This window comes from Monodon monoceros, unplaced genomic scaffold, assembly GCF_005190385.1.
Source record: "Monodon monoceros isolate NGI ecotype Baffin Bay Population unplaced genomic scaffold, NGI_Narwhal_1 Super_Scaffold_12, whole genome shotgun sequence".
NCBI lineage: Eukaryota > Metazoa > Chordata > Mammalia > Artiodactyla > Monodontidae > Monodon > Monodon monoceros.
The window spans coordinates 113663271-113677239 of NW_021703768.1; the positions used below are offsets into that span (position 1 = coordinate 113663271).

General features: G+C 46.7%; 1 protein-coding gene across 3 annotated transcripts in view; it reads right to left on the reverse strand.

Moving 5' to 3' along the window:
* TRPC7 (transient receptor potential cation channel subfamily C member 7) overlaps positions 1 to 13969 on the reverse strand; it is a 141982-nt gene that overhangs the window by 9655 nt on the left and 118358 nt on the right. For all 3 annotated transcript variants that reach the window (XM_029219012.1, XM_029219011.1, XM_029219010.1), the window contains 2 exons: positions 5630 to 5825; positions 247 to 468 (listed from right to left, as the gene is read on the reverse strand). In XM_029219012.1, the coding sequence (XP_029074845.1) occupies positions 247 to 468; positions 5630 to 5825 (418 nt within the window). The remainder of the gene's footprint in view (positions 1 to 246; positions 469 to 5629; positions 5826 to 13969) is intronic.

The window sequence follows — 13969 nt, forward strand, 5'->3', positions numbered from 1 at the left end:
TTCCGAGTCCACTAAGGAGTCCCTCAGTGGGGTCCCGGCTCGGCCCGCAGGAGGAGGGGCACTACGGCCGGCCGGCTGCCCCCGCTGGGGCTGCAGCTTTGCTGATGCGCTGGCTGATTCTGGAAAGCACGGGGTCCCTCCGGGCTCCTGACTTCCCTTGTATCAGGGGCACCATCTGAACCGAACACACAGCTCCCCCTCCCCCTCCTGCTGCCTCTCTAGCCCCATAAGTCCCACGCTACCTACCCTGAATTTAGAATTCAGCATGCCCATTTCAAGGTCATTTTCACAGCTTTTGGCCTTAGATTTGCAGAGTTTTATGAGGCACATCTTGATTCTCATTATGAGATAATAAAATGATTTAGGACTTGGCACTAGATTAAAAGGAGCAGGTAGAGTTCTTCCTTCATCAAAATAAGACAGCCAGAGCTTTGCTCGGGCAAACTTCCACTCCACATCTGCATCCTCCTGTGGGGCAAGGAAAATAACAGCACACCATCAGAGGCAGTGCTATCCAACAGCACATAACGTCAGCCGCAAAGGAGAACCACACAAGGGCATCAAAATTCTCTCAGAGCCACATTATAAAAAGTAAAATGAAACAAGTGAAATTAATATCAGTGATGTTTTTTTATTTAATCTGATAGATCCAAAGTGTTATCATTTCAACAAGTAATCATTATAAAAATTATTTATGAGATAGCTCAGATTTTCTTGGCATACCGAGCCCTCGAAATTGGCATGCTACACTCATAGCACATCTCAATTTGGACTGGCCACATTTCGAGTGCTCAGTACATGTGGCTCGTGGCTACCATGTCAGACACCATCATGTGTTTCCTATTAGAAAGTGTATTTCTCATTGGTCAGAGTGCTGTCAAATGATGTTACGAGGTCTAGTGTATGTAATTCAAGGGGAGCAAACCTGATGAGCTGGCAGCAGGTAGCCTGGCCATGCCCTCTTCCCTGGTGCTGGTGGTGGTAGATTTAAAGCCCAGATCTGTTACTTCTGAGTTGGTGGCAATGCCAGAAACGCTGAGTGGGCCCCCCTGAGAGGTAGCAGGTGTGTGTTTTCTGTAGGGGGGCTCCTTGGGCCCCTGTCCTAGGAGGGCAGTCTGAGGCCAGGAAAGAGGCGTGGGGTTTGGAATCAGCTAGACCCCTACTAGCTGTGTGATGTAGGCAGTGGTCTTGGGCTCGCTCCTCTGCTCATGGTGATAGCCTGCTTCCCGTAGCCCTGAGGTCGGCACTGAATATGTGCGCTGTGGGCAGTGGGCTTTTCTCCACACAGGCCCGAGCTATACTTCAAGGGGTTGTGAGCCCAGCAGGGGTCCACATGAGGCTTCTGGGATGTGCCAGGAGAGTATAAGGTCAGTACCAGCAGGCTTGCTCTTACTGAGACCCCATCGGCACCTGGCCTGCTCTATGGGGACATGCTATACAGGTCGTTTAGACTGGAAGCTTTGTGAGGACAGGGGTCGTTCCTGATCTCGGCTGTACAGCAGAGAGGTGTGGGAGGGACTGCCGACCTGAGAGGAAGGGTGATGCAGTGGAGAGAGCACAGGCTCCGAAGCCTCGCTGGGTTCAAACCCTGCCTCTGTTCCTTACTAGCTGTGTAACCATGGCAGGTGACTTAGCTGCTCTGGGCCTCAGTTTCCTCATCTGTAAAATGAGGATAATAATACCTACCTCATAGGCTCTTGTGGGAGTTAGAGAAGTTAATGCGGGAAAAACAATGTCAGATACTTAGTAAACCCTCAGTAAGTATTATTTATATCTCCATAGCTTAATACATTGCCTGATGTTCAACCTTCAGTCACTCAGCAAACCTCCTACTGTGTGCCCACCTAGTGCTCACCTACTGTGTGCCTGGCCTGTGCTAGGTAGGTACTGGGGATGGCAATCCTGCCCTCCTGGGACACGCAGCCTGGCCAATGACACGAGTATGTTAACTCATCAGCTCTTTGTATCTAGAGCTGGGCTAAGAGCTGGGGGAGGCGCTGGGTGCTGGGGGTCCCGCCCCTGGGGGTCAGGGAAGGCTGCCCTGAGGGCTAGCATTTGAGCTGAGATCCAAGGGGTGAGTAGTTCTCAACCAGGTCAAGTGCGGGTGGGCTGGGGTGGAGAAGAGTAGCAGTTAATTAGTAGAGAGGCAGTGAGAAGTGTAAACAACTCTTCGTAGGCAGTAAAGAGCAGGAGACAAAGAGGTTCAGAGCTGGAAAGTGAAATGGAGGGAGGATTGTTTGTAGTTACTTTTTTTTTTTTTTAAATATCAAGAGATGGGACTTCCCTGGTGGCACAGTGGTCAAGAATCCACCTGCCAACGCAGGGGACACTGGTTTGAGCCCTGGCCCGGGAAGATCCCAAATCCGTGGAGCAGCTAAGCCCGTGCGCCACAACTACTGAACCTGTGCTCTAGGGCCCGTGAGCCACAACTACTGAGCCCCCGTGCCATAACTACTGAAGCCCGCGCACCTAGAGCCTGTGCTCTGCAACAAGAGAAGCCACTGCAATGAGGAGCCTGTGCACCGCAACAGAGTAGCCCCCGCTTGCCACAACTAGAGAAAGCCCACACACAGCAACGAAGACCCAATGCAGCCATAAATAAATAAATAAATAAATTTATTTTTAAAAAAGATTAAGAGATGCATTTAAATGCTGACAGGCAGGATTAGCTAGAGAGGGGGAGAGGGTGAGGATGTAGGTGGGGAGGGCTAATGTGCAGTGGCTGATCCCGAGGAGGAGAGAGGGTAGGGGGCCAGGGCACATGGCTGGGGCTGCTGAGGGGGAGAAGGCCTATCTGCCTACAGGAGGGCAATGGCGGGGGTTGAGGGGCGGGGCGTGGCAGGCACAGAGGCAGGCAGGTCCATGGATTCGGACGTAGGTGCTCAAGATCTGTTGAATAAATAAGTGTTCTCCTGTAAGAACTTACAAATACGTACTTCATTAAGGTTCATCGTGACCATGAACACTAGGCACGTCCCAGCAGCCGATCTCAGGGTCTTTGTACACGCATCACCAGTAAGACGGTGGGGACATTTGCTCTCACCAGACAAGGAGAAGCCCAGCGCCCAGTGGGCTGCAGTGGGCTCTCTCTGTCTCCTGGCACCGCCCTGTGGTGGATAACTTGACGTCATAAGCCGTGGGTTTGCTCACTCCTGCCCCAAACTGGTGGGCATCACTTATGCTAATCACGTGACTTCCCACGTTATATTCATTTGGACCAACGCACAATGTGCTCGATAGGCTGGGGCAGAACACCTGGGGCGAGTGCTCCAGAAACCCATGTATTCCAGGGACCATCTGGTTTCTCTTACATGTGGGGAAGCTGAGGCCCAGGAGGGCAGGGAGGGTTAGTTAGCAACAGCTCAGTATTCACATAGGTGACCAAGTCTGTAATACACTTAAATATATCTATATATGTATATCTATATATATATGTTGTTCGTCTGCTGACACAGTGCTGCGTTTTCCTGTAGGTGGCGGGGTGGCAGGGCGGTGAGGCTGGGGGCTAAGACTAAGGCTTCACACTGGCTCACCTCTTCCTCTCTCCTCTTACCTCTTTTTCTTGCTCAGTCTACACTCTTGCAGCGCAGTGCCGAGTATACCACATTGTTTTATCCCTCCCTGCCTTGGCACATGCTGTTCCTACGGTTTAGAATACTCTTTTTTGGAGGGATTTTATGGACCAAAGCTTTCCCCTAAAATTCATATGTTGAAGCCCTGACCACAAGTATCTTAGAGTGTGATTATATTTGGAGAGAGGGCCTTTAAAGAGGTAAGTAAGGTTAAACGAGGCTGTAAGGGTGGGGCCCTAATCCAATATGACTGGTGTCACCATAAGGACAGGAAGAGACACACAGAGGAGAGGCCCTGTGAGGACACAGCAAGAAGACAGTCATCGGCAAGCCAAGGAGAGAGGCCTCAGAAGAAACCAGTCCTGCCAGTACCTTGATCTTGGACTTCTAGGCTCCAGAACTGTGAGAAAATAACTTTTTGTTATTTAAGCCACCCAGTCTGTGATATTTTGTTGTGGGAGCCCTAGCAAACAAATACATGGAAGTCTTAATTTTTTTCTGTACACAGGTAATTGTTTCTTATAAAAGACTTAAGTACAGAGGTATACCAAGCAAACGCGAAAGTCCTTTCAAATCTCCTTTCTTGTTTCACTCCCTTCCCCAGAGGATACCCTATTTCTACCTTTGCTTTCTGTGTCTGCACATTTGTATTATTACGTACATGAGACTTGCCTATGGATATTTTTCTACAGCTTGCGTTTTTTCACTTAACAATATCATAGAGATTTGCTCTGTCAGCACAGAAAGGTCTTTCTCAATGTTTATAAACAGTATTTTAAAGTCTGTGCTATATCAGTTTATTTAAATATTCCTATATTGATGGGCTATTTCCAAGTTTTTCTTGTAATGAACATCTATGTAAAATCATATGTCTGCACGGATTTGCTGAGTCAAAGGGTCAGTGCATTTTATTTTGTTTTAATGTTGCATTTATTTATTTGACTTTTAATAGGTAGAACAATGACATGATTTCTAAGCATCAGAGCGTATAAAGAGAAAGCCTGGAAACCCACCATGACCTCTAACCCCTACCTCTCAACAGGCGCCCCTTGCTGTGCTCTTCTTGTGCACCCTTCCAGGTTAGTTTTCTTTTTCAAATGATTATATGATCAAAAAGGAATACGTGTTCCTTTTTCTTCCTCTCTACACAGAGTACAATATATACATTGTTCTGCAACTTGCCTTTTCTCTACTTACCATTATAATTGGAGGTCTTTCCACATCAGAATATAGAGAAAGTCCTCATCCTTTTTAAAAGCTGCACAGTTTCCCACTGTTCAGATCCATCATAATCTATTTAACTAGATTCCTAGTAATGCTCATTTAGTTTGTTTTTCATTTCTTGCTGTTCCAAACAAGGCTGCAATCAATAGTTCACGGTTTGTGCATTTTAGATTTTGGTAAATTGCCTCCTGATATACTGTCTTGACTCCTTTGTCTGTCTGGCAAAATCAGTCTTTGAACGGCCTTCAAGAATCACCTCTGCAAGCCTCGGCGCCCCCATCGTCATGCACTCTCTCTATTCTGCACCTCCTACACCTTCTAGGACTTCTCTGGGTGCACTGGCCCCACTGCATCGTAATTTGTCGATTGATGTATCTGTTTTCTCTCACTGGACTGAGTGAGAATCTCTTCAAGGGCAGAGATCGTGTCTTGGTTATCTCTGTATCGCCAGTGCCTAGCACGGGCTTGGCATACAGTAGGTACTTAATAAATAACTCGGGAGAGGCAGAAGTGAATGTAGGGTGGAAGAAACAGTCATTCCCATTTGCCACGGGTCACCTGCATGCTGTCCTGAGGGGACACATGTAAAAAAGCAAAGATTCGTGACCCTGTTTCTTTCTGCCCTCATTGGGCCATTGCATGCATGGTGCCTGCCGTGTGTCATGGCAGGTTGACTGGAAGCGCTTCTTGGAGCGATCCAAGGAAAATGTTGTTTGCTGTTCTGGCTTCACATTTAATAACACATGAGCTTCTGACGTCATTACCCCATTGCTGAAAACAGCGATGCAAATTAAGCCCAGGGAGAGAGAGCATTTTCAATTAACTGGTCTTACCTCAATTTCCTGATACGAGTTGTTGATCATGGCTATTAGCATGTTGAGCAGCACGACCACCATGGTGACGTTATAAACACCGTAGAGAACATAGCCAATGTTCTCGATGAATTTGTGGTCATATTTCAGCACCACCGAGATCACTTCAGACAAGCCAAAGATGGACCAAAATAAGGTTTTGAAGCTTTCTTCAACCCTACGAGGAAACAGACAGTCCTATCAGGAGGTTTGCATCTGCTAACACTTCTCACAGGAGAGTTGCCACTACCCAGACATCAGTGGTTACCCTGGAGTAGGGCTGGGGCTGCTAGCTGGTATCTGTACTCTGAAGTCATGAGATATTCAGGTTTCTAAGAAGACTTTGAAAGAACATGGTAAAGGGTAGACTCTTTCTTTTCCATTCAACCCTTTTATTGGGACCCTTGGCTGCAGCATCGGTTTGTATCTTGTTGCAGTTACTTAAACATTTAAAATTAACCACCAGGGCAAGTGTTTGTCCTTGTAGGTTATTAGCTTCAGAAAGCACACTCTTCCTTCAGTAGTCTCTTGAGTGTCTCTTCTCAGACTACCCAGCCCCACAGGAGAGGGAAGAGGATGGTGTTCGCTAATGGAGCCAGCATCATTGGCGACTGGGGCTTGCTGGGCATTTGACACAGGGCAGCGCGCTTAAGCCCCGTGACCACCTCTGTGGTGGGCTGGCTTATTCCCTCCACTTGACAGCTGGAAGTACTGACGCTCAGAGCCTTCCGTGCCTTTCCCAGGAGCACTCAGCTGGCAGGTGGGTGCAAATCCAGGCATGTCAGAGGTTTTCAAAAGCAGGTCCTTCTAACCACTATGCTTTACCAGCATCCTGGCTCTGGGTAGTGAGGCCGGCCACATATATCGGGTGCTCTAAACTGGGGATGAACTTTCAGGAATGAGTGATGAGTCTGGCGTCCATGTTGATCAAATTCACCAGGTAAACTGCCCAAGCCTCCCCCTGCAGCTCACTCAAGGTAGACACTGCATGTACTGTAAAGGCTGCCCAGGGAAGAGCTGGCTTTTAGGACACTGCTCTTTGACACTTGAGATTATCAAGTTACCAAATACACTGGTTTTAAGAGTAAGGCCCAAGCACGTCTCACAGTCTATACTTTGTGGCTCTGACCCCATATCTGGTTTGTGACACAGAATTCAATTAGAACGCTGGATTTTGGTTGGGTGGTTTAGAACGTGCCTGTGTGTGATAATATCTGAATGGTTAAGTGCAGGTCTTTTAGTTTGCATCCAGAGTTTGGGTCCTATTATGAGAAAGCACTTTCTTTTTTCTCTTTAACATTTCAGATTTTTAGCACTTACCACAAATGGCCAGGATTAGCTAGATCTCGGGAAAAAAAAATCAGCGTTTTTTAAGGATTGGTATTTATTTGACAAGATGTACAAAAATACTAGTACTTGTCACTTTGGCTAAAAGTCCAACACTGACTTGCATGAATTTTCAGCTCTCCTGTGTGTGAGAGAGTACGTGTGTGTGTGTGTGTGTGAGTGTGTGCGTGTACGTGTGTGTGTGTGTCTAGCCAGCTGTTTGCTCATTCCCTGTGCATCTCAGAGTCTGAAAACTGAACACTGAACTGAGTTTTTGTTGTCATTATTTGTTTTTGTTTTCTTTTAAATCTGTGAGTTTGGAATATTTAATTTATCTTAGTTTTAGTAAGAAGGAATTTAGTTAGGGGTTTAGCAATAAAGACTGGGTATCGAGCTCCAGATCCTGATGCTATTCTGAGAAAGGGGCAAAACTGTTTCCTCACTTGAGATGCAGTATCCATTTTGTGTGAAAAAGATGCCGTTCAATGTGTGGGCATGATTCACTGCAGGTATTGCCTTCCATTAAGAAGCAATCTTTCATTTATCACCCTAGTGGAAGGGAACAGTGGCAGAGAGAATCTAAAACCACTGAATGAGCCCCAAATCAAAACTGAAAGGAGATGGCAGGACATGATTTCTCTGACACTTGGTCCCTTCCTAGCAGGGTCAGGTGAAAACCAGAGGACACGCTGTCCAAGGGAGGGGCTGGGCAAACAGGTACTGGTGCAGGATAATGTACTTACCAGGAACAACTTAAGAAGTGGATAATACATCCAACTGAGGGACATTTAACAGAAATTCATTTTCCCTTTCTTACCTTGGAGAACCCCACAAACTGACATAAATGAAGCAAGCAATTCTAAGCAATTCTAGAACACGTCCAGGGAAAACCTTCTGCATTTTGATTAGGGAAAATGGCCTAGATTCGGCATGCGTTTTGTTCTCATTTGCTTCTTGCTATGAATTTTGTTACTAAGCTCTGATTTATCCCTGGTGCCTTCCCTTAGGCATTGTGTGTTAATAATCTGGAGGGGACAGAGCCAGCCCACTAAGCAGTACGTGTTCCAGTAAAAGAAGAATATTTACAGATCCCTAAACCTATGCCTTTGCCCCTCCTCTAACACCCCACCTCCACCCCCAAGGCTTGGAATGCTGATCTGTTCAGTTTGTGGTCTGGGTGTCAGACAGTCTTCACACCTGTTTCATTTCTATTCTGTAGCTTCAGGATTCACCTCTGGACTAGTATTTGGTCATGACCTCCAAGAGAATCTAATTACAAGTGGCCCAGACTCACTGGGATTGCCTGAGTGGAAGTAACCCCCCTCCAAAGCAGTAATCCTCTGCATCAGGCTGGGCAGGAAGGGATCTTAGCCAAGCTATGCCTTTTTAACAAACTCTTCTATGTTCTTTAGGGAGTGTCTATAGCCCTTGCTTCCTCTTATCATGGGGCAAAATGAGTTGCAGTAACAAAGACTTCCTTTAAGGAAAAGCTGGGTTCATTGTCTTGGATCGTCCATAATGGCTAGATTCACTTTTGGGGTCTCTTGGGACTTTCATTTGTACTCACGCCCCGTGACATGAACTTTCAGTGGACTAACTGAATAGACTATTTTTGCTGTTGTTGTTTCTCAGAGGGGACATTATGGGCTGAGTTTATGTCCAGTTAGCTGGGCTAAGTGGTAAGCAATACACTATTTTATCCATAGCTCAAACCATCTAACTAAATAAATTCTAAATGGAATTAAAGCATTTAATGTTTAAAAACTACATAGTCAAAGCCAGAATAAAATATTAGTAGTTATATAATCTTGGCCTGGGAGACGTTTCAAAACTACAGAGGGAAAGTTTGAAAGATATGCTCATGTAAAACTTTACTTGTAGATATTGAAAACATATTAAGCAAACATATAAGGCAAAAGACTGAGGAAAGGATTTGTATTTGCAACACATATGACAATGGATGATGTCTTTCTTACATAAAGAGCTCTTATAAATCAATATGAAATGATAGACATCCTTGTTGAAAAGTAAAAGGAGGACAAAATCTTTCAGGAAAACTTGATGCTTTTTGTGGTGACAAGAGCTCCACAAGTAACTTGATAGGTCAGGTTAGTGGTGTCTTCTGGTTTAATATGTAGTGGGAAATAAGTGAAACGTGTCCTCACTGCGTTGTGTTACGTTGACCTTGGAAACCTCTGATAATATATGCTTAGAGAGAAGGCTGGCCTTGGAGAGGAGTGAGTAGTACATTCCTCATCCCAAGAGCTTGGGCACTGGAGCGAGCCCCAATGTCTTGTGAAGTAATGATGCTCTCTGAGTCATGTACCAGCCATCGCCCATAATTTTCAGGAGCTATGGGATACAGGGCATTGTGCAGAAGACCAGTCACTGAAGAGGTCTGGGACTGTCTTTCAAGAAGAAAGTATCTTGCAGTTGACGTAGATGATATTCACCATGAAGCCACTTGTCTCACAAAAAGTCCCCATTGTCAGATAGCTGGTCTCTAGGCTAAATTTGAGGTTCTTTACTGGTAGGGATGGTGGCTGCTCGTTCCATATCCTCCTCCCACCCACTCTGGCTCTCTACCAAGTTTGCCACAGGTTCCTCCAATTGTGTCAGTCACAGGAATCTTCACAGAGATAGCCGGAGGAGTAAGAAAGCAAAGGTGCATACCTGGTTCAAATCCCAGCCCCATCATGTACCGGCTGTGTGAGCTTGGGCATGTTACAAAACCTGCTTGAGCCTCAGTTTGCTTATCTATGAAAGGGATAATAGTACTTTATTATTAAGTTGCTGTGAAGATTAAATGGAGCAACCCATTTAAAGTGTATAGTAAGAGTCCAATAAATGGTACCTATTATTTTTATTCATGTGTTTATTTGCCAAACATTCACTGAATTCCAGCTATGTGCCAGGCACCATACAGAGCAGGATGCAGGGGGCACAGAACTTGTTTATCTCTGTGGAGGTCCCAGTCCAAAGCAAGCCCACTGGTGTGAGCCAGTGCTATAAGGCTGTGGGCAAGGATGCTCTGGTCGCCTTGCCCTACCCAGGAACACATACAACCCCATCAACCTTCAGGTGCCTCCACACAGGGCTGAATGGAGTTAACAATTCAGCTGCATACTGACTTTTCTGAACAAGGCCCGTTTTCCTTCCTATCTGCAAGGATCATCACCAACCCTTGATTTCATGCAAATCCTCTTTCTGATTTCTCCAGCCTGTGCTGTCTTTGATGGTTTGACTTCTGGCTTGCAGTGGAAGGGGCTGAGGGTTCATCAATAGGCCACCCTAGCATAAGAACTGCTCCTAATGAAGTCAAAGGGGAAAAGTGCCTGAGAGTGATGTTGAATAGACCGTGATTCACCCTCCTCTTACCCGGTGGGGGGTGTGTGTGGGGGGGAAGGTTGGGGCTGACTTATCATGCAGAAGGCAGGAGCGAAGTAATCCGTTCTCTACCAGGTCTGTCTCGCCTGGATAACAGCACTTTAATAACGGGTTGTCTGAAGAGGCAGTTGTGTATGGGCCTCAGAGAACAAACGGATTAACAAGGCGAGGGTTTGGGGCAATTGTTATGGAAATTGCTGCTGCTTCGGGATGCCATGAGGCCCTCCCCTCAGTGTCATGGAACTCTGCCCCCGACCCCAAACAGTTCAGTTCAGGGTTACCTACCCAAATCTGCAAGTAGCAGCCTCAAATTAAGCAGGAGGAATCAGTTCCTGAAAGGCTGTTTTCTCAAGTTCAAAGACAATAGCTGGCCTTGAGCTAGAGTTCTGCTGAAGCAGAAGCAATGCTCACTTGCCATCCCAGTGGGGACTGCTAGAAGGTGTTTGGAATCTAGAAAGACCTCTGCACCAGGGCTGTGCTTCTCTAATGCCCAGACCTGGAGACTGAGAGCAGTTGGACCAGCCTTGAGGGCAGTCAGGGCAAGAGTGTCCAATGCCTGAGGAAGTCTGGACCTCACCCCCACCATGGTCCTCTGAATCACCTCTTGGTTTATCCTGGGCCCTAAATGAGGTGTGATTTAGATGGTCCAGAAGTAGAAGAGCCTGGCCCCAGAATCAGGGCCAAGGAACTGGGATGCACAAAGCCCGGATTTATTCATACTGAGGGTCCAACTCTGCCCCTGATAGCCCGGTTGCTCCTTGAGGGCAGAGCTATGTTTTCTTCCCCCTTGAAACCCCAGACCTAGTGCAGAACCTGGCACACTGAAGGTGCTAAATAAATTCATTGTTCTTTGAATGAATGAGTCCCCGTTGCATATTCTGATCCCCTGTTCCTGATCCCAGTGTTGAGGTGAGGCTGTTGTAAAGCAGAGTACAGGTTCTAGGTTTAACTGTGAGCTTTTTGCTAAATAACTTTGTCTCGCTGTGCCTCTTTTTTTCTAGCTGCAGAATGGGAAAACAATAATCTCTACTTCACAGGGTTGTCGTAAGTAAGTTAACAGAATGTTTGTGAGGGGTGCATAAAACACTGCCTGGCACAGTGCCTGAAAGACTCTTATACCCTACAATCAATTCTCAGAATAATCCTTTAAAAATATGAATCAGATCCTGCCTCTCTCCTTTAGCAGCTTTCCATAGGCTAACAGTCAAAGCTAGTCACCCAGCCAAGGCTCCCCTGACCTCACTCTGGCTCGCCCCTCACTCGGGGTGCTGTGCCCCTGACTTTAAACTTAAGTGTCACATGGTCAGGTCACCCTTCTCCGACCATGTCTGAAGGAGGTCCGTTTCTAATTATTCTTTTGCATGACACTTTTATTTCCTTCCTAGCTGTCAGCACTTAACCTAAGATGTTCTTATTTGTCTATTTGTTTATCATCGTCATCATTGTTATTATTTTGCCTCTTTTCCCATTCACAGAGCATTGTGACCCCCACAAGGTCACGACTGGCTCACGGCTCTGCCATCAGTGCCCAGAACAATGTGTGGCTCACAGTGGGGGCTCAGGAAACATCTTTTGTCAATGAATGGTTGAAGCTGGGAAACTGAGGCACGGGGTGATGTGGTCTTAGCTTGCCTCAGACCCACTTAACAGGTGTTTTTCTGCTAATATTCTAGAGCGAACCCTGGACAGTCCAGTTTCCTGTCCCTGTCACTTTGAAGAATGACAGTTTAAACCTTATTCCCATCTTAGAATTGAATTTTAGTGAATAAAAGGTCAGAATTTCCCCGTTGAAGATGCTACACTCAGTCTTAGAATAAGATAGAGGACTTGAGTCCCTTAAGGATAAGATAGAGGGGAGTGCCTGCAAATATGCTGTGAAGGCCTCATCCAAAAGGGCACATTTTCTATGGACCATCAGGTCTTTTTCCTCAAAACTTTGTGGGCTTTCAGCCTGTTCCGGAAGCACAAAGGTACCAGGCTTTTAAAATTCATGTCATGAATAAACATGAGGAGAGGGTATAAATAAACATTATATGATAGTAGAATGTCTGCTGTAATAGGTACAATCATTCTAAAGTAGCTCAGGGAAAGATCTATATTTTTATCACTTATTGGAGAATTATGTGAAGATAAGAATTTACATTAGACCCAAACTATCTTTTTGACACATAAAGGTCATTTCCAGATGCCCAGCCTGTATGAGCCTGACCTGGGCCACAGCACTGACCACTGCCATCTCCTTCATCAAGTCTTAGACCTCTCTGTGCTAGTTTCTCCACATGAAAATGGGCGTAAAGAGTTCTCTCCTTCCCCCCAAACCCTTATGCCTAACTTGAATTCATAAGATGAAAGGTGAGATTATAACTTTCAAATATGATAAAGTATGATGATAATGCTTCTGTATCAGGGATGCCCATATTTCAACACGGGCCCAGGATCCTGGGAAAATCTCTCCTCGTTAAAGCCCAGGAGGCTGACTGCATTCCACATTCGCACCTGCACACGCGTTCAGCATGCTCAGCACAAAGCACGTGGCAGAGGCCACGGTCCCATGATGCTGTGCTGATTTCTCTTCACTGGCCATTGGTTATAATGAGTTTTATGAGGGCAGACAGTATAATCCAGCCTTGGCTGCCCTAGTGGGACCTCCTCTGCAGGTGAATCCTTGTTGGGGCTGTGTCCCTTTGCTGTCAGAAGGCCCCTCTGGCTCATCACTCCCTTCTGGATATTTCTGGGCCTGTATGGCTCACCTGACCATCTCCCTTTTCTCCCTTCCTTGGGCCAGGGAAGTCTCAGGCTCTTCTGTTTGTAAAACACAACATGGCATTTTTAGCTTAAGGGCCCCATTCACCCCTTCAGCAAGTCTCTGCTTGTCCCTTGGTGCTGAGGATGGGCCCTCTTTAAGGCCCCACTGCTCCTGCAGTCCTTTAGGATATGGACCACTTCAGCCATGCTTTTGGGAGGTAGATCTGAGTGTTTGACTTCAGCTCTGCTGGGTATGGGTCCTGGGGAAGGTCAAAGCCCCTATATCTTTCCTGAATCACCGGGACCTTGCCCTCTTCCCCATCATGCTCTCCTTGATTCCCTCCCCACATCCTTTTAGAGCCTTACCGATGTCAAAACCTGGAGAACGTCCTCCTTCTCCCCCCCTCACCAGCCCCTGCCACGTGCAGGCAGTCACCGTGGTTCATCCACTCTAACCTCAGCCTCCTTCTCCATCCCCTGTCCACAGCCTCTTCGTGGATCTATCAGCTCCCTTTGGGGCTGCATTTCCTTCACAACATTTGCTCAGTTGTAAACGAGCCCTCATTCCTGTGACTATTTGATTAATATCTGTCTTCCCAACCAGTCTGCAAGTTCCATGAGGGGAGGAATCCCGACTGCTTCTGCTCATCATAAAACCCCCAGCACCAAGCTCGGGCATCCCCTCGCATCCTCTCCCATCCCTTCCAACCCATCCTTCGCACCGTTGCCACAGTGCTCTTGCTGAGGGCAGATCCGACCATGCTTTTTTTTTTTGCTGTACGCGGGCCTCTCACTGTTGCGGCCTCTCCCATTGCAGAGCATAGGCTCCGGACGCGCAGGCTCAGCGGCCATGGCTCACGGGCC